The 20,087-nt window shown below is 41.1% G+C and overlaps 2 protein-coding genes and 1 long non-coding RNA gene across 11 annotated transcripts in view; 1 reads left to right on the plus strand and 2 right to left on the minus strand.

Annotated features, from left to right (window-relative positions):
* LOC118417536 (dual specificity tyrosine-phosphorylation-regulated kinase 1A-like) overlaps positions 1–20,087 on the plus strand; it is a 58,583-nt gene that overhangs the window by 11,323 nt on the left and 27,173 nt on the right. For 4 of the 9 annotated variants that reach the window (XM_035823532.1, XM_035825053.1, XM_035825845.1 and 1 more), the window contains exon 1: positions 3,977–4,323. The exons of the other annotated variants lie outside the window; for them this stretch is intronic. In XM_035823532.1, the coding sequence (XP_035679425.1) occupies positions 4,245–4,323 (79 nt within the window). In that variant the 5' untranslated portion in view covers positions 3,977–4,244. Of the gene's footprint in view, positions 1–3,976; positions 4,324–20,087 lie in introns of those variants that run through there. 9 annotated transcript variants of the gene reach the window in all.
* LOC118425216 lies at positions 8,586–17,536 on the minus strand. Its single transcript, XR_004832304.1, has 3 exons — positions 16,812–17,536; positions 13,357–13,359; positions 8,586–9,661 (listed from the first exon to the last, which is right to left on the minus strand). It is a non-coding gene; the product is annotated as an uncharacterized LOC118425216 (long non-coding RNA).
* On the minus strand, positions 13,800–16,829 carry LOC118424337 (ATP-dependent DNA helicase Q-like 1). Its single transcript, XM_035833270.1, has 2 exons — positions 16,534–16,829; positions 13,800–15,920 (listed from the first exon to the last, which is right to left on the minus strand). Exons 1-2 carry the CDS (start codon positions 16,792–16,794, stop codon positions 13,968–13,970), a joined length of 2,214 nt encoding a protein of 737 aa, XP_035689163.1. The 5' UTR covers positions 16,795–16,829; the 3' UTR covers positions 13,800–13,967.

The following is a 20,087-nucleotide window of genomic DNA, read 5'->3' on the forward strand; positions in this document are numbered from 1 at the left end:
TTGACTTAGCATCTTACACGTACTATGACATTGTATAGAAATTCTTGATTTAGTAAAAATTATCTAGGGAACTTTTCAGGTCATGGTTTGAAAACAGTGCCACACATTATGTTCCCAAAATAACTTTCAACAGGTGTATTTGTATACTGTTTTCTTTTACTAGTTCTAGGATAATGTTTGACAATAATTTGTCAACAAGTAGTAAAAAACAGGTGCAGGTGTAGTAAAGAATACTTAAGGCTCAACAATACAGGCAAGGTGTTGGCCACGGCAAATATTTGGACCTCGATACAACACACGTTAGCCTAACATTTGGCTTTGCAGGTGATTGTTGTGAACATTTTCCCTTTGTATGGTCACGTTCTGTAGCACTAATACCTGGCCTATCCAAGCCTTAAGTGTTTGGACACCTGCTTTGATTTGGCCAGTTAATGTCGATAAACAACTGGCAAAGCGAGACCTGTTAGAAAGGTATTACGCTTTAAGAGAACAATGTTTGCAATGATTTAGAAATGTTGTCTTCAGTCCTTCATTGAGGAATAATCAATAAATTTTGTGGCTTCCTATTAAAGAAATATGGTGCAAAACTAAAATATTGGAGTGTAATTCTATAGTATGAACTTTTTTCCCCCACTAAATTTGAAATTGTGATTGTTACTAGTTTGCAGATGACACTCGGTAACATTATGTGAGAGAGAAGGTAAAAGAAGAATAAATATGAATGGATTGTCTTGATATTATGTTCTTGGTTAGGTCCCGATGATATCTTGAAAGAATCAGTGTCCCCTAGCAGCTATGTATGGCAATGCAGCAGTACTTCCAATTTTGCTATCACAATTCACATGTTCTAGACTGGCTATAGTCTGACTTTTGAGTGGTAGTTAGATCTTTGGGTAAGTGGTGTAGGATTGCCCTCCTAGCGTCTGTTTTGGAACTGCAGGAACCCTCTTTTTATTGAGAATTGCACTTTAATTGCATTTCCCAAGGGTTTCTTCCCTTTGGGGTCTAAGGAATTCATAACATCTTCTCATACACCCGAAGAAGTTAATGACAGGGTCGACAGTGCTAATTTGGCAGGCGTTTTCCTTGGGTGATTATACCTGTCCAAACAGTTTACCCCTGACAAGTGGGTCCAAGAAAACTCATCAATTCTTGGCAGAGCCAGAGGAAATCTTGTCATGCATGCCCTGCTGGTGTTATGTAAGAAGAAACCAGAATAGAAAGCTTCCACATTTTCTAAATCAAAGTAGTCACCCCGCGTAAGACATTTTTGGGACAGATGGGGTAACGCTAGTTCACCTTTATTCCTGGAGTAACCTATATCCGTTGTACCTGAAAACAGGACATTTAGGGATATTGTGTAGATGGATGGTGGTTTGAAATTGCTTTTTTTTTTCAATATAATGCAGTTTGAGACCACCGTCAGTCGACTTGATATCCCAAAATACCGTGTTAAATACAACGGATAAAGGTTACCCTGCAAATAAAGGTGAACTAGCATTAAAAATTTTTCCATCCTAAGAAGCAAGTTTCTGTCCTGGCACGGAGGACAGGGTTGGACAAGTCCACTGGTCGGATTGTCCAGGGCAAGTGAAAGTGCTGATTGGGCAAGTGCATGTCCTACCTTGCCCGATCGGGCAAGATTTTCCGTGAGGGAGATTTTGTCACTTTTCACAGTCATGGCAGCATCAAGCATTAGTCAACACAGAAAGATAGAGTCAAGAATAAGATAAGTCCATTGCTGGAAGTGATAATACATAGAAAAACGTCATTTAGATTTCAGGCAAGTGAAAAGTTGGTTCAGGCAAGTGAATTTTTTAATGTACTTGCCTGATAGGACAAGTGAATTTTAGAAAACTTGTCCAACCCTGGAGGGATGGGTCCTAGAGACAGCCCTGCCTCAAAGGCTATTTTTAGACGTACTCCCTCGAGTGACGTCAACTCTCAATTGTAGTCTTCACCCCACTTATCTACATATACCTGTCCAACAAGTATTTCAAGTGAGATTTTTTTGTGCTTATTCAAATTTCAGTCTCACCTCTTTGTCACCTAAGGTGTAAAAGAAAATAGGGGAATTGAGAAAATGTGCAATTTGCAAAGATCAGACTGAGTATTATGAATCACGTAATACATCACACAAAAAAAACATTTTAAGCACTGCATTTATAGATATTACAAGATGGGTGGAAAATATACTGTATACACATATCACATGCAGTAGAAATACAGACATATATTTCAGTTGAGAGATTGGTTGGTTTCTGCACTTGAAACATGGCTAACAAATTATGATATACTAATAAAACATCTATTTGTTTCCATTATGATAGTCCGTATGTTTAAATGGCAACTGTAAAATCAAACCACCTGTTTCCAAATAATACCATTCCGGGCTTGAAATACTTTTTTCTGCATACCTGCACTGGTGCAGGTAACATTAAATATCACCTGCACCAGACAAGTTTTACCTGCACCAATCTGAATTTAGGAAGTATGGATCATACTAAAATTCTTCAGGAAACGTTGCTATTTTTTTTCTTTAAATTTATACTTTATAGGTAGTAACATTCAATGCAGCTAATAACACTCCATATACACCTACATTATATGACATTTATGTATAAAACCCAGTACATTGACCAGTGCAGGTTAGGTGCAGGTAGACACCAGAAATACCTGCACAGCTCCAATTTTACCTGCGCTAACCTGCATATGCAGGTGGTATTTCGAGCCCTGCAATGACACCATGAAACTTGAAAGTGGCCAATCCGAAAGAGCCTCTCATATCAAGATTCTGTTTAGCAAATCTGTGTTCCTAGAAATATATCTTCTGTTTCATTGAGCTCTTTATTCTTTCACGCACATGCCCAGGAGCACTGCACTTGCTTTGTCTGGGTGTCATTCTATGAATGATTACATAAACAGCTAACATGACTTGTTTAGTTGTGCATGAAAAGACTTTTGTTGTCTGATGTTTGATACATACCATATCAGTTATGAAAGAAAGCTAGGTTTGTCATTTCACAGCTATGACAAAGGGAACAAAAAATAGATTCTATTAGAAACCATCAATTTATTATTCTGTCCAACATTTAGCATTGAAGAGGCCTTGGTTGTCGTTTTCTTTGTCTATAGTAGCGTCTAATTCAATGATAAGCGTTGTGTAGGTGAATTGTTTGGGAAGCTTGATTGTTTTAATTCTACGTGAGACGTTCTTTGTTGTCGTTAAGCGCTGTTGACAAATTCTTCGTATCACGTAGTTGAACAAGCTAGCTTGTTCCGAAACTCAGTCCTTGTAGTGTCAGCGTTCACCCCACGAATATAACAACACAATCCTACATGTCTGCATGAGCTTGTTTTAAATACCTTTCAAAAACTCGTTAATTGACCGTTAAGCATTTACGGTCCTCTTGAATTTACCATCAAGCTTTGCCAGCCCTCTTAAATATCCCGTCAAACATTTCCAGGATCCCCCCATGCAGACCCTTCTGTAGTGCAGCCATAATATGCAAACACAGGTAAAAACAGATGATTTGCTCTCTGTACAAAAGTCATTTTGCCTTCAGTCTACAATCCATGTTCAATAATATTTACTTCTACTAATTTTCATATCTGTATACCCTTGGGATTTTGCAGACTAATCCTAATAGCCATATGCTCTCTCTTTCAATTCCTTCTGTTTATCAAAAAAATTGTAAACAGTATTTCCATATAAAAGAACGATTGTTGATGTTTTTTTTCTTTAATCCAAGCCAATCAGTTCAACAGTATGCAAGCTTTCAAGTGCTTCGTTCTTTCACCACACGCCTTGATCAAATAAATCTTCCCGTCAGTCTCCCAGCACAAACACTGTAATGCACACTGTGATTGGGCAAACTGACACATCTGGAAGACAGATGCGGGTTATCAGCCAATCGGGACAGAGGTTGCATCGGGGTTTGGCCTGCATCATGTAAGGTCCCCCCAGTATCACGTAATTACCATTCTGAGAGGGTCGGCTGTAATACCCCGCTGTCTGACGCAGCCCACTGGCCGCAGCGACAAGGCGAAGCCTGCATTCTAATTATAGAATGGTGTAGGGAGTATGCTTGCGACCTTGAGTGCAGCTGTGGAAGCCTGGCCATGATGGAATTCTCTGGGAACCACTGGCAAAACGAGGAAGGATAAGAAACATCTGAGGGAGGAGAGAGAAGGAAGTGTGCGCGAGTGTATTTTCCAGGAGGGAAGTGAAGAAAGGGTGGAACATGCTGGCTGCGTATCAAGTGGAGTGGCCCCAGAGCGAGCCCCTATGCTGCGTCAGGAACCATCGCAGCCATCCGACATGTTTGTAACCCTAATATTTGCTCTCTTGGGGGTTGATATTCCCCGCCGCATAGATTAATGCCTGTGCACTTGTTTCATTATATCCCCTCTCTTTTTTTTTGTGATTTCGCAGCTGTTGCCTGTGTGCTACATATGGTGATCCGCCGGTAGAAATTTTGCCGGCAAGCTTCATATATAGGAATGCCGGCGAAATTCCTGGCCAGACATTTTGGAGCATGGCACAGGAGAAGAACTATGGCAAGTGTTTGACAAAAATAGGTCCTTGTAGTTGCCTGGATAAACATTAGAGGTGGTTCCTATATGAGCGTGTTGTCTGTTTGACAGTTATCCTACGGTTCATTTTACAGTCGTGGCTCTTGACGGACCGGATGGATTATGACGCGGTATTGTTTAGTAATGAATGTAATCGTCAGCTTGATGATTTTAAATGACTTCCTGTCGTTACCATTGTGATGGATGGTAAAATTAGACCCCGGCCGGCACTGTTGCCACCCGCCACCTTTGTACGGGCGTTGTGGGTGGAGACAATAGAAGCGGTAACCCTCATATTTGAACCATATTGTCATCTTATCCTTCAGACACAAATAGAGCACCATAACTACATAATCCAACCCATTCTATTGCTCAAGTGGCTTCGGTATAGCAGGATTTGCTTTTACGCTTGAAATAGGGGAAAGGTAACGTTAGCTCCTCTAACAATAAGCACAAATCATTAATAAAAGGTCCATAAATAGACAATAGAAGCGGTAACCCTCATATTTGAACCATATTGTCATGTTATCCTTCAGACACAAATAGAGCTCTATAGTGACATAATCCAACCCATTCTATTGCTCAAGTGGCTTCGGTATAGCAGGATTCGCTTAAAATAGGGGAAAGGTAACGCTTACAATAAGCACAAGTTATTAAAAGAGCCTTAAATTGCTTCAACAACAAAAATCCATTTTTTTTAAATTTCTGCAATCCTTAGTCCTAGATATTTATGTAGATTTTTCCTTGGGTAATTTTTTTTTCTCAAATTTCTATAACAGGATTTGCATTTAAGCTTGAAAAAGGAGAAAAGTAATGTTAGCTCCTCTAAACAATAAGCACAAATTATTAATAAAAGGTCCATAAGTGGTCCCAGATATTTTGAGTATTTTTTTCCTTGGATATTTCTGTCATTGTATCTGTGTTATTGGGCTCTACTCTCCGAATGGTTAGGGTATATTTTTCTGTTATGAGTCGTTGCCTGTTGACTATATCGTATAAGACAAGCTCGCAGTTTCATTTCAGTACCTTCTGTACAAATGTATAGTTTTCATGTGAACGAACCATTTGAAACAGTTGGATGTTCACCAACATTTGAAAAAAAATTATGTCTTCTGTTTCCTTTTAGTTTAACATGTAAGCATTGTCCTTGACCTAACTGAGGATATTTAATTTAAAGTTTTGCTACAAATACAACGTATACGACGGGATATATAAGAAACTGGAGGTAGAAAAAAAGATATACCAGAGTTTGAAAACGAGTTGGTTGGAAGTTGTTCTGTTTCTTCCATGCAGGGGTTCAAAAGTTGAACTGTTATATGTAGAAATGCTCCAATTCTATCAAATGATTGAGTGTCAAGGATTTTTCAAAAACCCCTAGGGAATAGAATACTTCTTTATGAACCGTAAATCATCTTTTTTTTCCTCACTGCCCATCGTAGTTGAAAAGTTCGCCATTTTCTGATATAGCGTCTGGTTGGTTCACGCTCCTCCACAGCGTCCTATTAAATCGTGTTATTCCACTGAATATGCGTGTGAGTCTTTTTGCAATACATTATACGGCCGCATGGTGGCCACTGGCATCTGGGATTCTTCTCAAAGACAGTCCTGGGACAGAGAACGCATTCCTGGGGCGAATCATGCTGAGAGGAGCTAAGTGTCCCGGGAACGTGATCTGGCGGCGGGAGGACGCTGCCAGAACTTGTCCGACGAGAGTGGCCATTTTTGCACGAGAGTCCCCGATTTTCGAGGTAAGTTTTTCACATGTTATCGATAGCTGAGTGCTACAAAAACTCACATGTGCTATCTTTGGTACCTATAGCCTTTGGAACAAGGTAAAGACGTGCCTGAATAAGATTGGATGGTTCACGATGTCGATTTGAAAAGTGGAGAAAATTTGTCTTAATTTATGCAAACTTTACATGTACGATTTTCATCGCATTGGTTTTACTCTAAATGAAAAATATACGCCTTTATATCACTTTGTAGCCACACTATGTTGACCATATATTACCGTCGCTACGAAACTTTGGGTTATGTGCATCTGAGTAGGTTGTGGCGGCAGGCTAAAATTGGATGTTATTTTTTGGAAAAGATGGCCGCCATGTTGTTTACGATCTCTCGTTAATTTTGCTCAAAGTTCATCGCGTATTTTTACAAGCATAACGCCCATCCCGTACTTCATATTTTATTTATCTGCCCTCTGATATACATAGTTGAGGCGACAATTGCTATTTTCTCCGTAACTTTGCTGCTTAGTAGTGTAGCGACGTCGAAAGTGTAGAAAATTATTTATGCAAGTTTTACATGTACGCGTTTCATCGCGTTGGTTTTACTGTAAATGAAAAATATGCGCCTTTATATCACTTCGTAGCCACACTATGTTGACCATATATTACCGTCGCTACGAAACTTTGGGTTATGTGCATCTGAGTAGGTTGTGGCGGCAGGCTAAAATTGGATGTTATTTTTTGGAAAAGATGGCCGCCATGTTGTTTACGATGTTGTTAATTTTGCTCAAAGTTCATCGCGTATTTTTGCAGACATAACGCCGCTCCCGTTCTTCATATTTCATTCATGTACCCTCTGATATACATAGATTAGATGGCGATTGCTATTTTCTCCGCAACTGTGCTGATTATTAGTGTAGCGACTTGGAAAGTTGGCAGTCATTTCACGTGGAGCGGGGGGGGGGGTGTTTTTGGCAACGCCTCATAGTTGGGTGCCTAAAATTCGAACAACTTCCATTTTGTTCCCTAGCTCTAGAATACATTTCGATATGATGCTGTATGTTGCAAATTCCAATGTACCTTTACTTACACAACTAAAGAGTCAGACATAAAACAATTAGCATGTTAAAAGTAAGTTAACTAGATTTTTTAAAACAAATTACTTGTGCCATATTCTGTTGTTTTGTAGCAGTAGAATTTTTTTATCTGGTGGCTTCCTCTGAATTGTCAATAAGAAAATATTAAGAAATGAATAATTAGTTATGAATCATCTCCTAAATTTCATATTTTGGTACCAAATTTGTATGCATGTATTCTTTTACCTACACTGTCTAGCAAGTAGCATTTCCATTAGAGCTACATGGGTTTTTATGAATGCATGAGTACTAGTAGTCTAAAGGCTGTTTTTGCATCACCCTAATGAAACGTTTCCTTTGTTAGGCATGTCCTGAGATATTACTGTCCTGACTTGACGACAAAGAGGAAGAGAAGATTTTATATAGCCAGGTGAGACAATGCTTTCCAACGTATATCTTACTTTCTTTTGGTTTTTTGAATTCCAAGCAAATCCTATTTCTGTCAAACAAGTTCCATTTTTGAAACACTGTTTCTAGGATGTCTTTGCTGGTTTTGTTGCCTGATAGACAATCTATCAGGGTAAAATTAAGTAAGTTTACAAAGTATTGTGTGATAAGCTTGTACACGTGGTGATCATGTTTGTCAGCATTAGGAGTAACCTAATTTTTTTTATTGCAGAAAGTAAGTTAGTATTTGATATTGTATTTAGTTTGTTTCAGCCCAACTTGTCAACATGTACACACAGTAACCAAAAGTTTTTGCTTGCAGAAATGGGTGTGTGTTGACTGGGGTGTTAAATACCCATCATGAAACTAGATTTTATAGAACAAATATTTTCAATACTCTTCATCAGTAAATTGTAGAAGGATAAAACCATTTTAATTGGCAGAAACAGCCCCATCCATTAGTGGAGTCAATTAACCTAATATGTAAACAGTTTTTGATCTGAACCCATTGGGTTTAAATGGTAACCTATGTAAAGGTACTGATATTGTATGCAAGTATATAGATTATTCTTTTTATTTAAGTGTCATCTATAAAACATTTCAGTTCTTAGCCTTTGTTAACTCAAGTAAGGAGCCCATCACGACCAACATAGCTAGGCAAAAGTAAGTTAGTATTTGATGTTATATTAAGTTTGTATCAGTCCAACTTGTCAGCATTTAATATTTACACACAGTAACCAAAAGTTTTTGCTTGCAGAAATGGCGGACGGTGAGTCATCTGATGATGACAGACCCCTGGCCAGGTGTCTTCTAGATGACATTGAGACATCTTCGGATGATGACAAACCACTGGCCAGGTTTCTACCGGAACAGTCACCATCCACAACGACTCCAACTAACACACCCAGAAAAGACAAAAAGCGGCTCATGACCCCAAAGTCTAAGGCCCTTCCTCAGCCCTCCTCAAAGCGGGCAAGCACCGGGAGTGCCTGGAGTCAGCAGGAAAAGGTGCGTTCTCTTGTACGGGGTTACCTGTTGAGTAAGCTCGAGGAAGGTGCAGAGGAGGACAGTGTTTTGATGGAAGATGTGCAAACAGGTCTTCAAAGTCACTGCGAACAAATGGCTAAGCATTGTTCCAACAAAGAGGAGGAAGAGGAAGCATCGGCAGATACTTCCACGGTATCTGGTATTACTATATCTAGAATAGCAAAGTCACTCTTTACTATGAAGTATGTTGCAAAGGGCAAGGCTCTATCAGGATTAAGGTGGAAGCCCACAACATTGGACAGTCTGCAGTTAGCCACAGGCACCACAGCTCAGATAGAAAACATCCAAGCATTGATTCGCAAAGTAGATAAAGACTTGGAGGAAAGCTGGGCACATCTATCCAAGTTTGGTACAGAACATCATGTGGCATCACAGTTTGAGGGCTTGTGGGCCAAAAGAAACAAGCTTGTTTCAACCCTTGTCCAGTTATACAGGGAGCATATTGACAGTCTCAGAGAACACGAGAAAAGTGGGACTCAACTGTCCAAGCAACAGCAAGTGAAACTCTCGGAAGAGATGAAAGCGTTTGAAAAGATGGTCGGTGTGGGCTTAAGAGAAAGAGCCATAGATGATGTTCCTGTAACCTTCTTCAGCCAGATTGCAACGGCCCTCCCTGATGAATGCCCCCTCATACACTCCATTTTGTGGACACTGGTTGTGACTGAGGAAAAGTCAAGAAACAAGCTGAAGACAAATGCTTTCAAGATGAAGAGTGCAGTACATGCTTTGTGTGGACTGTTGGACTTACGCAGTTCGAGGGCCAACAATGACGTTACCATATTGTTTGGCCTGGTTGCTGTGTCATATGGAGCTGGCAAGCAATTTGTGTCCCTCTTACAACACCTCGGCCTGTCTGAAAGTTGGGACACGTTAATGGGATTCATGGGCAAAAGGCTGGATAGCTTTCAGACAGTTATTGATGACAAGTTTGGTGATGGTGGCCCTGTGATGTTTGGTTACGACAACATCAATATCCTCCGAGCCGTCCGACACGTTAGAGTCCTGAAAGGCAAGGCACAAATGTGGAACTTCACGGTGCGTATGGCCATTAAACCAGACCTGGCAGGCATCGAGGAACTTTTTACAACAAAGGAGACCGCAGAGATGCCCCAGAAACCTGTAGAAGACCTGAGTGAGGACGATGTCTTCCTCCAGTCCCACCCTGATTTGGCACAGGTATGGGAAAGAGCTCAGGACGACTACTACCTTGACCTGCTTGACACAGCCCTAAACATACTCCCCAAAGACACACAAGACCAGACTCACAAAACTACAGCACAACAGAAATCTTGGTTGTCCAAACAAGACCTCAAGAACTCTCACACCTACCCAATCCTACAAAGACCTACCGCAGATCCCCCAAACTCTAAAAAAACAGACATTCTCGTGCTTCCATTATCAACGGAAAACGAAGCCACACTAACAGGTACAGCCTGTATAAATGAGGAGTTTGCTAAAGAGTTCAACATACCCATTAACAGGAGTGACACAAAGTACCTTCCTTTTGATGAGAACAGCATTCAGTTTGACATTTCATTGGCCAGGAAGAGGTTTGAATTCCATCAAAGTATAGAACAGCATCGAGTCGATCAAGTTGCCATTCTGAACAGCATTTCACATGATCCGTGGGATGAAGGAAGAGAGGAGGTCCCTGTTGACATAGAAGATCAACAGGATAATGGTGACGAAGGACCAGCAAGCTCCAGACATCTGGGTTCACTGAGAAGAAGATGGAAGGAGGAGGACGAGAAGATGAGAAAAGTAGTGTCAGATATGCAGGATAGGCTGGCAACAGCAAATAGGGCAGGAAATGTAGCAGATCTAGAGCAGTTCAGTAGGTATGTATCAGACTCTAAAGATAGTTGGTCTGAGATTAGAGATCACCTAGGTCGTAGTATTGTACATGCTGTTGTGGAGGGGGGGAATGTAGATCTGTTGAAATACCTGTTAACTGCAGGAGTCAATGCAGACTCCAAAGAAGGGTGTGGGGCAACTCCCCTTTGTCTTGCAGTGTTAAGACACGATAATGCCATGATAAAGTGTTTACTAGAAACAGAGGCAGTGTCTGTAGATGGTCATACCTTCCTTCATTTCCCCTCGCCACTAAACATTGCTACAAAAATGGGCCAGAATGACACACTGGACATCATGGAAAAGTTGCTACCATCACCAGAAGAAGATTGTAATCAGTACATGCAGTTTGTTAATGAAGTCGAGAAAGAACCACAGAATGCCCTAGATGATCTCATTACTCAAATGGAGCAAGTAGAGGTACAGGATGAAGTGTACACCTTCCACAGAAAGAATGCACCTAATGTAACAGTGGGAGATGGGCTGACTAATAAGAACCATTTGCACTGCAGACTCAGTGATGAAGTAGCTTTTGGCTGGACATCAGAAATGCCAGGTGATATGCATGCATCTGGATATGCCGAGGAGTGTTTTGCAAAATCTCAGGGTCCGGGTGGTCTTTATCATATTATCACAGATGTTCTTAAAAGGAAAAAGGTAAAACAAGAAACGTATGGGAAAGACAAGTTCAAAGACAACAACCTCCAGTTGATAAGAGAAGCCAACAGGGATGTCGCCTTTGGTTATGGACTCTCTGCAGTGCTCGAGTTCTCAGGCTCAGAACTTTTCCCTACTGAACAAGAGCTGGCGAGTTGTGGGCAAGATAAAGGGCCGCTTCTATTGTCTAGATTCAAGGATTGGATAGCCTCATGCAGTGAAGACGATGTCGCATTCCGATACAGAATACAAGGTGTTTCACTGTTTGGACCACTCATGAGACTATACAACACTTCAATTAAGAATGGGGACGGACAAGGTCGGGAAGCAGTTTGGATGGTGCTACTGCCCATATTCTCTCAGTCCAAAAAGAAGAACTACTGGATCGAGGCACTCGCACACGTGGTCAACATGACAGCTGCTTGGCCAATTGCCATCAGGAAAATGGTACAGCAGAACTGTTCAGTCAGTGTAGAGGGTAGAGAAGGACATAACATTGCATGTGATGAGTTTGTGGAAACACACATTGTGAAACCTTTAAAACAGTACTGTTCTGGACAAACCACACTGAAGACCCTACAGAAACTGAATGTAAACCTACAGATTGTTGGTAGCGCAAGAGCCTGTTACAAGTCCAAAGGTGGTTTTGACATCCACAACACAAAACGTCACAGTGAGCCAGCACCGCTTCTAGATCAGATCTTTGTCTGTCTTTTCTGTTTAAAGGAGCAGTTTTTCAAGTACGACCCTGAGCGTCGCAAGGCCAAAGTCTATCCCATCACAGACAGTCAGAAGTTTGTCCCGAATGATCGATGTGATGTCTACAGTAAGGGGTGCGAAAAGGTTAAGGCAAACTTCAAAAGAAAAATGTTTGACATATTTCCAAACAGACGAAGGGTACCCTCTGTTTTCAGGGAAAATGTGCCTACATTGTAATGTTATGTAGTACTTTGTCAAACTTCTGCCCCCCTCCTCGCACCGCCTTCCTGCTAGGCGGGATATAAATGTATGTACGGTTTGGCAGAGGGCTCGCATCCCCCCTATAAAACTATTGCCCCCCTCCTCGCACCGCCTTCCTGCTAGGCGGGATATAAATGTATGTACGGTTTGGGAGAGGGCTCGCATCCCCCCTATAAAACTATTGCCCCCCTCCTCGCACCGCCTTCCTGCTAGGCGGGATATAAATGTATGTACGGTTTGGGAGAGGGCTCGCATCCCCCCTATAAAACTATTGCCCCCCTCCTCGCACCGCCTTCCTGCTAGGCGGGATATAAATGTATGTACGGTTTGGGAGAGGGCTCGCATCCCCCCTATAAAACTATTGCCCCATTCCTCGCACCGCCTTCCTGCTAGGCGGGATATAAATGTATGTACGGTTTGGCAGAGGGCTCGCATCCCCCCTATAAAACTATTGCCCCCCTCCTCGCACCGCCTTCCTGCTAGGCGGGATATAAATGTGTGTACGGTTTGGGAGAGGGCTCGCATCCCCCCTATAAAACTATTGCCCCCCTCCTCGCACCGCCTTCCTGCTAGGCGGGATATAAATGTATGTACGGTTGGGCTCGCATCCCCCCCTATAAAACGTTTCCCCCCTCCCCTGACCACTGCTAGGCAAAGGGTGTGTAAGAACAAAACACATCTCAACTGTTTATATGATGTGTCATTTGCATTTAGGATTCTAATCTGGTTTATTCTTCTGCACATGGCTATGCTACTGTGGACTTTACATGTTTCAATAGTGGCTCGTTAAAGCCCTTTGTATAGTTGAAGATCATGAAAAGAATGCATAGGAAACTCAAAATGTGCCATACTCAGTTCTGCTTGTTTATTTGACAATACCTTTACACAAAGGCTCAGAAGTCAGGTAGCTGTACTCTTCAAGCATGTAAATAAAGAATGTGTATATACATTTTGCTTCTACTGGTCCTTTATGCTGTTCAGATTACTGGAAATAGGTCCGATTTTGATGTCTATACAAACTATATCATCAGCATGCTCACAGCTTCACAAGTCAATTCAGCAGAAAGATGCACGTAGGAAACTTATGTACAAAACATTTATATACAAATATACAGACAATAATCCCTTCTCGTGGGAAGTAACAAGTCATACATTATTGAAATGCATTTATATAAAGCAAAGACAATAATATGATATACCGGTCAAAGAATGATTACATGACAATTTACATGTTCTTATAGTTTCTTAAAATTCTTCCAGCAGGCTGACATGCATGCAATCAGCAGATTATGTCATACAATTCTCATATTAACACTCAGTTCTTGTTTATTTGGCAAGAATATACACAAAGGCTCAGAGGTCAGGTAGCTATACTGTACAAGCATGTAAAAAAAGGATATCTATACACATTTTGCTTCTACTGGTCATAATTTATGCACAGATTGCTGGCAATAGTGTATATACTTTAATACACATAAAAGTTTACAATGAAAAGCAATAATCGTAGCAATTGAACGATTGATACCCTTTGAAAAAGACAGACCTACATGTATATATGTATAAACTCTCATCCAGCCCTCAGTAGCTTACATAGGACGACTATATATACATATATATACATAAAAAATCACCTTATGAATAACGTAACATGTACTTCATTTCGAATAGTGGACTCTGCCATCCTCCCTGGGAGGATATGCAGAGAGGCAAACTTTTGAGTGGTACTCTTAGGCACTAGCACCTCTTCTAGAATCTCTGCTCTAGTCATTGCGCGTATAAATCTCTCGCAAATTTTCAAGTTGAAACCAGAGTTTTTCCCCAGACCAAACTCGGGTAGTTCATCCAACTTTTGTTTTTTCACCGCTTGCCCAGTCCCCAGTCCAAGGAATACTCTAGCCAGTAGAGATGAAGAGGGCTGTGGTACAGTATGCCGGATTGCAGATACGCATCTCACCATATTGGCAGCTTCTGTGGTCAGGACAACCTCTCTTGCCACAGTTAGACTGAGGCAATTGTCACATGTTTTGTTGCAATTGTATGATGTTGTGTCTTCCCCAAACGCCTCTAACAAAACCTTTCTTCGGCACAGTTCTGTTTCACAGAAGTTGATAACATCAGCGAGTCTTCTGACAGCTCCGGCTCTGTATGTTTCCTCTTCTATGGCTCCTATCCTTGTGACATGTAAAGCCTTGTCTTTTGGGCTATAGAACAGGATTGCTTCTGCCAGCCTTCCATCACGCCCGGCACGACCTGACTCCTGCAAGTAATCTGGGACAGAGGATGGACATCCAAGGTGAACTACAAACCTTACATCCGGTTTGTCAATCCCTGCCCCTGCAGCTTTTGTTGCTACAAGTACATCCTTGAGGCCTCTTTGCCAGTCCAACAGACTTTGTCTCCCCTCCTGCTCATTCTGTCCTGTGCCTGTGCCATGGTATTTAACTGTTTTTATACCATTTTCTTGCAGGTGATAGTGTATGTCCTTAACATCACTTACTGTCTGGCAATAGACAATGCCACACTGTTCCTTGTGATCCAACACAACTTCACACACCTGCCCATGGCAAGCTTCCCTTGTCTTTCCCTTTAACCTTACACTATACTGGATGTTTCTTCTGTCCACCGAGTTATGAAATGTACGGCATTCCCCCATCTGAAGGTGTGTCATGATGAACTGCTTTGTTGTTGGGGTGGCTGTGGCTGTACAAGCAACGATCTGTGTTTTGAGTTCTGCAAGTTTGGAAAGTTGTAGATAAGTGGGCCGAAACTCATGACCCATTTGATCCATGCAGTGGGCCTCATCCACGACCACCATCTCCAGAAGACCCCTTTCTTTCAGTCCTACCACACAGCCCCACACCACTGGCTTGTTGACAAGACTTTCCGGTGTTATTATGAGCAGTTTTGTTTTTGGAGTGTTGCTGTTGAGGTCATGGATGACAGTGTTGAGGGTCACCTCTGCAGTTAGATGTGATAGAAAGACTGCTGGTATCCTTTTCTCTTCATACCTTCTCAGAATGTCTGTTCCAAGGGCAAGCAAGGGAACGATCACCACTGCTACACCTTTCCTTAGGAGGGCTGGTAGTGTGAAGCAGAGTGTCTTCCCACCCCCTGTCGGCATAACCAGAAAAGTGTTTTCCCCGGTGTGTATTGCATTGATGATATCTTTCTGTCCTGGACGGAAAGATTGCAGATTGAACACCTTGTTGAGGCATTCCTCCAAAGGGTCCTCAATGTCTGTTTCTCCGATAGGTAGGCAGGTAGAATTGTTGGCGGTAGCATCCTGGGACTGATGCTTTTCCAGTGACATTTTCACATAGGTAGGTTTGCAGAAAATGGCGGGGAACCTCATGTTGTCTTGCACCTTTAAAATGTACCAGAGGTCATAGTGTACCTCCTTGTTTTTCCCCTGGACACTGACAGGGTACGGTGGCTGCGCACTGGAGAAGGAGTGAAGGAAGCCTCCAGCATGAAGAATTATACCTGCCTTTTTTGCAGCTTGTTCGGGTCTTGTAGCTGTGATTTTTGCAGTTAGTGCCACGCTTGTCACAGTATACTCCTCACCTGCTTGCTCACTCGCCTGAAGAGAAAAAAGTGACAAACAACATAAGTAAACTGTACTATCTATCGTGTGCCAGAGTTTCCGTTTGTAACAACAAGCAAAGCAGATATCAAATATTACACCCATTAAATACAGCAAACCTGAATATGTCATCATCATATGACATAATATAGTACCTATTGAATCTATGATTTAGAACTTTGACTTGTATTCAAAATGCATCAATCAGTAATGAAATAAGTGCAGAAAAAAATGACATCTTCCCTTCGAAGTTTAAACTGAGACTAAAATGTAAACAGAATGCTATTCATACTGATAGGCAAGATTATTTGTTATCCTAAATATTTCTTTCTCCCAGTGTTTACTAGGAAATCGTCATCGAGCTTCAATCAAAACACCTGCAAAATATTAACAGTCGTTTGAATACAACTACGGTGGAAATTCAGTGGGATATTTGTAATCACATATATGAAACACATATTTACCGTGAGGGTATTATCTGATCAAAATAACAATTGTGCAAATTCTTTAGGTACCTTCCAAACTCCACACTTTGGGGAACGACTTTACCCAAATCGATTATACTTCACAATTCTTTTAAATAGTACAAAGTTAAACTATAGAAACATACCTCGATTTCCAGGAGTTTCTCTTTCATTTCGGCGAAACAAAGCCGGTGGAGCATTTTCTCTGCAGCCTTCTCGGTGTTTCCGTCCGGTTTGCTGCCATGCCTCGCACGATAGTGGACGTCCAGACCCGCACCGCTCACGTAAAACTCGCCATTACCCAAGCAGTCCTTGTGAGGGCATGGAACCCTCCCCTCTCTGGAGGCTCGGCACGCAGAATCCATGTTTTTCCTCTCTTTTCCGACGTTTTCTCCGCACGCTGCCATGTCCAACTCGTCGTGACTTTGGTCTAAAAGCTTTTATCGATGCAAATTTCTTCATTTTGCCACCTTTTCCCCGCCAAACGGTCTCAGTCATTTTTAACAAAGATACCGACCTTTTGTTTTGGTAGTGTGAAATACCCCGCTCACCGCTCTGGTGTTTCCGCCGAGCTATTTCTGGAAGCCCGTGACGTATCAGAGAGCTGCATCTCATTATTTCTCGGGTTCCCCCAGCGCTCGGGTGCGCTCGGGCAGCCGTCGGCTTCTTGCATACATTAACTCGCTAGCCGCCGGCTGCCTCATTAATATGCGGGCGCCATCTTGATTCCAAATCTACCAGCGTCCGTGGAGAAGGCCAAACGCGCCGCCGTGCAAAACTCCCTTCCGTGACATAACTCCCTCTCGGCAATGTAGAGGGATAATCTTAACGCCCTTACAGCGCCACCAAATCAGGTACATTCTAAAACTCCCTTTGTTATAACGTGCCACTATTGTGGTGCCCTAAATAGTAAACTTGCGACCAGTTTTGGACCCGGTAACTGTAAAAATACTCAGGCTGTAGAAACGCACGTAGTGGCGTGCGCTCACAACTTACGATTTTCTAAGGCATTGAGACAAACACAAAACAAAACAAAACGACAGCTGTGAATTCCATAGAGTTTATTCAATTCAGCTTGAGGTGGATTGTGAATAAGCCCACGATCTCAAACCTATGGCTTCTTCACGGCGCTGGGTACGAGCGTGTGGTTGGTTGATGAATTGTCGTACACCGTGGGACGGTCCTGGGAGAAACACCGTTGGTCCCCTCCGAGTACTGTGATCTAATCCAGACATTCGTCTCGGCATGGTTGAAGAGTTCGTCCTGTCCTGGTTTGAGAGCCTGTCCCTGAGTGATAGATAACGGTGGATTTACTTTGACCCCAAAACACAGAAACCTTCTTCCAGTCAAGAAGTTGAGCCTGCATGTTGCAAAGTGAAAAGTAGGGATAGGGTCAGTGCTTTACGCACGTTGTCAGGCTTTTTGTATCTCTGTTGTGTTCCAAAGAGTTTCAAACAAAGTAAAAAAATATATACGTGCTGCAAATACTTTAAAAAAAGGTCACACAAGTAGGGATAGGGTCAGTGTTTTATGCATGTTGTCAGTCTTTTTGTACCTTTGTGAGTTTTTAAACAAAGTAAAAGAAGTTGTACATACTGCAAATACTTCTAAAAAGGCTTTCAAGGACATGTTCATGCACTTGACTTTGATATAAGTTACATGAAATGCTTGGTTTCTAATTATTAACTGTGCAAATAACTGATATAAAAAGACTTTTCTAAAGTGGAAACAAGATACTTCTTAAAAATTCCCTTCGTTTTACTGAAGTAAGGAGGCTTGAAACAATTCAACCCTACATGAAATATGTCCTTATAGTATAAACTGTTCAACTCCTTTCTTGTAGAGCATATAGCAAATGAGGCCAGTAATTGTGAACAACGAAGAAAACTGCAAGCAATGACTAAAGATATATAATACGTGACTGCCTACACGCTTGCTTCTAAGTCGCACTCTAAGGTCATCGGCCAAATCTAGACACATACAAAGGAGGGCATAGTCGGAGAGATTCTAAACAAATTCTAGGCATTGATCAGTAACATTGACAGCATGTTCTGCATTTTGACCCAGTTGGCACAACGTGGGTGAAACCCTGTGGTGTAACACTCTCATACAAGACTAACGATGTTTAGAGACAAGGGATTAACAGTCTTGAAAAAGTAAAGCACGATCATAACTTAGATACATGCAAGTTTCATGTGCTATATGCTTATGTTGAAAGAGTATTGCCTGAGAAGTCAAATATTTACAGCAATAATTTTGATATCAACTCGATAACTCGACACTAAATTAGTCTTGTACTTGATAATTCCACTAGTCATCATAATACCACCAGATAAAAAAAAATCGTTATATAGGCCTACTTAATATATTTTAAGTTAAACACCAAAATATCTGAAGTGTTTATACATATGCTGTATTGGTACATCTCTTTAAATCACTTCAAATATGTATGTATTATTTTTCATGTAACCATATTATGGCATCCAGTGGAATTATGAGAGTTGATATTAATATCTTCTTAATCTTATGATCTGAAATTGTATAGACAGAAACACTATCAGTGCAATCAAGTATGAAAATTTAAGGTAACAATCAAATGAAATGGAACAAATTAAATGTGTCACCCGCATTTGTTAGAACACAGTAGACAATGACATCAAACAACCAAGATCATGAAAGATTAATGTGATCTGGTTGACATAAATGTTATTGAGAAAACAATCACAGAAACAAACCATAAGTCACAAGAAGAACACTGACCAATCAGGGTTGGACAAGTCTATCGGCACGATTGCCCAGGGCAAGTGAAATATCCTATTGGACAAATGCATATCCTAGTACCGTGTGATTTTCCATGACATACATGAGTGTGATTTCAGGAAGTAGATATGGGGAGATATTGGTGTACTAGTCTGACTGAATCGTTCTCCCAGCCACTTGACATCCACACAAAGTATAAATTAACCAACTAAAAGAGATCTAACTCCATAGTCTTGTAGTTAAAACATTGTCACATGCTACAAAGTCAAACCCCACAATAATAATGCAGGTTCAGAATCTTGTTCAAAATTCAGTATGTACATCCAATCACTTAATCTTTGTACGTTGGAATTTCGATTATTTGCCTGTTTTCAATCCCTTCATGTATTTGATTTTGATCACTTACAGTTAATCCCACGGGTATGAATTTTCAATATAAAAAACTAAAACCTTATAATTTAACGGAAAAATGAAGAATTTCCTTGCTACAAGTAGAAATGCTAAGAAATTTGTTGTGTAGTGAAAAGTTGTTATGCGTCCGTAGATTTTTTTGAATGTTCTTTTCCTTTACCAGAGGGAAAGGGATTTTCTTGAAATGTGTCCAATGCTGATAGAACAGAGTAACCTGAACCAGAACAAATTCCAAGGCATGAAATCAAACGAATGACAAGATAATCCATTAACATGGCTCATCTGGTCACCTGTCATGATCCTAGTGGGGGGGATGGCTAATCAGAGATAAAACATGACTGTCACTGGAAGTAAACCCCAAGCAGATGTAGGGTCTGGCTCTGTCTTCAGTATCGAGAGACAACTCTTCTATAGGAGAGAACCTTTGCTTTGTTGTTGTTATCTTACATGCTAATAACAGTCACTGGTAAGGATATATATATACAGACACTTAAGTACCGTGAAAATCATTAGGTTACATGTCCAAAAT

The sequence above is a fragment of the Branchiostoma floridae genome, chromosome 1, assembly GCF_000003815.2.
Source record: "Branchiostoma floridae strain S238N-H82 chromosome 1, Bfl_VNyyK, whole genome shotgun sequence".
Taxonomy (NCBI): Eukaryota; Metazoa; Chordata; class Leptocardii; order Amphioxiformes; family Branchiostomatidae; genus Branchiostoma; species Branchiostoma floridae.

Bases quoted from the DNA above. Each gene is read 5' to 3' on its own strand.
- LOC118424337 (XM_035833270.1), bottom strand. From the start codon at position 16,794: ATGGCAGCGTGCGGAGAAAACGTCGGAAAAGAGAGGAAAAACATGGAT. The intron at 15,921-16,533 runs GTATGTTTCTAT...TTTTCTCTTCAG, and splicing joins AGAAACTCCTGGAAATCGAG to GCGAGTGAGCAAGCAGGTGA.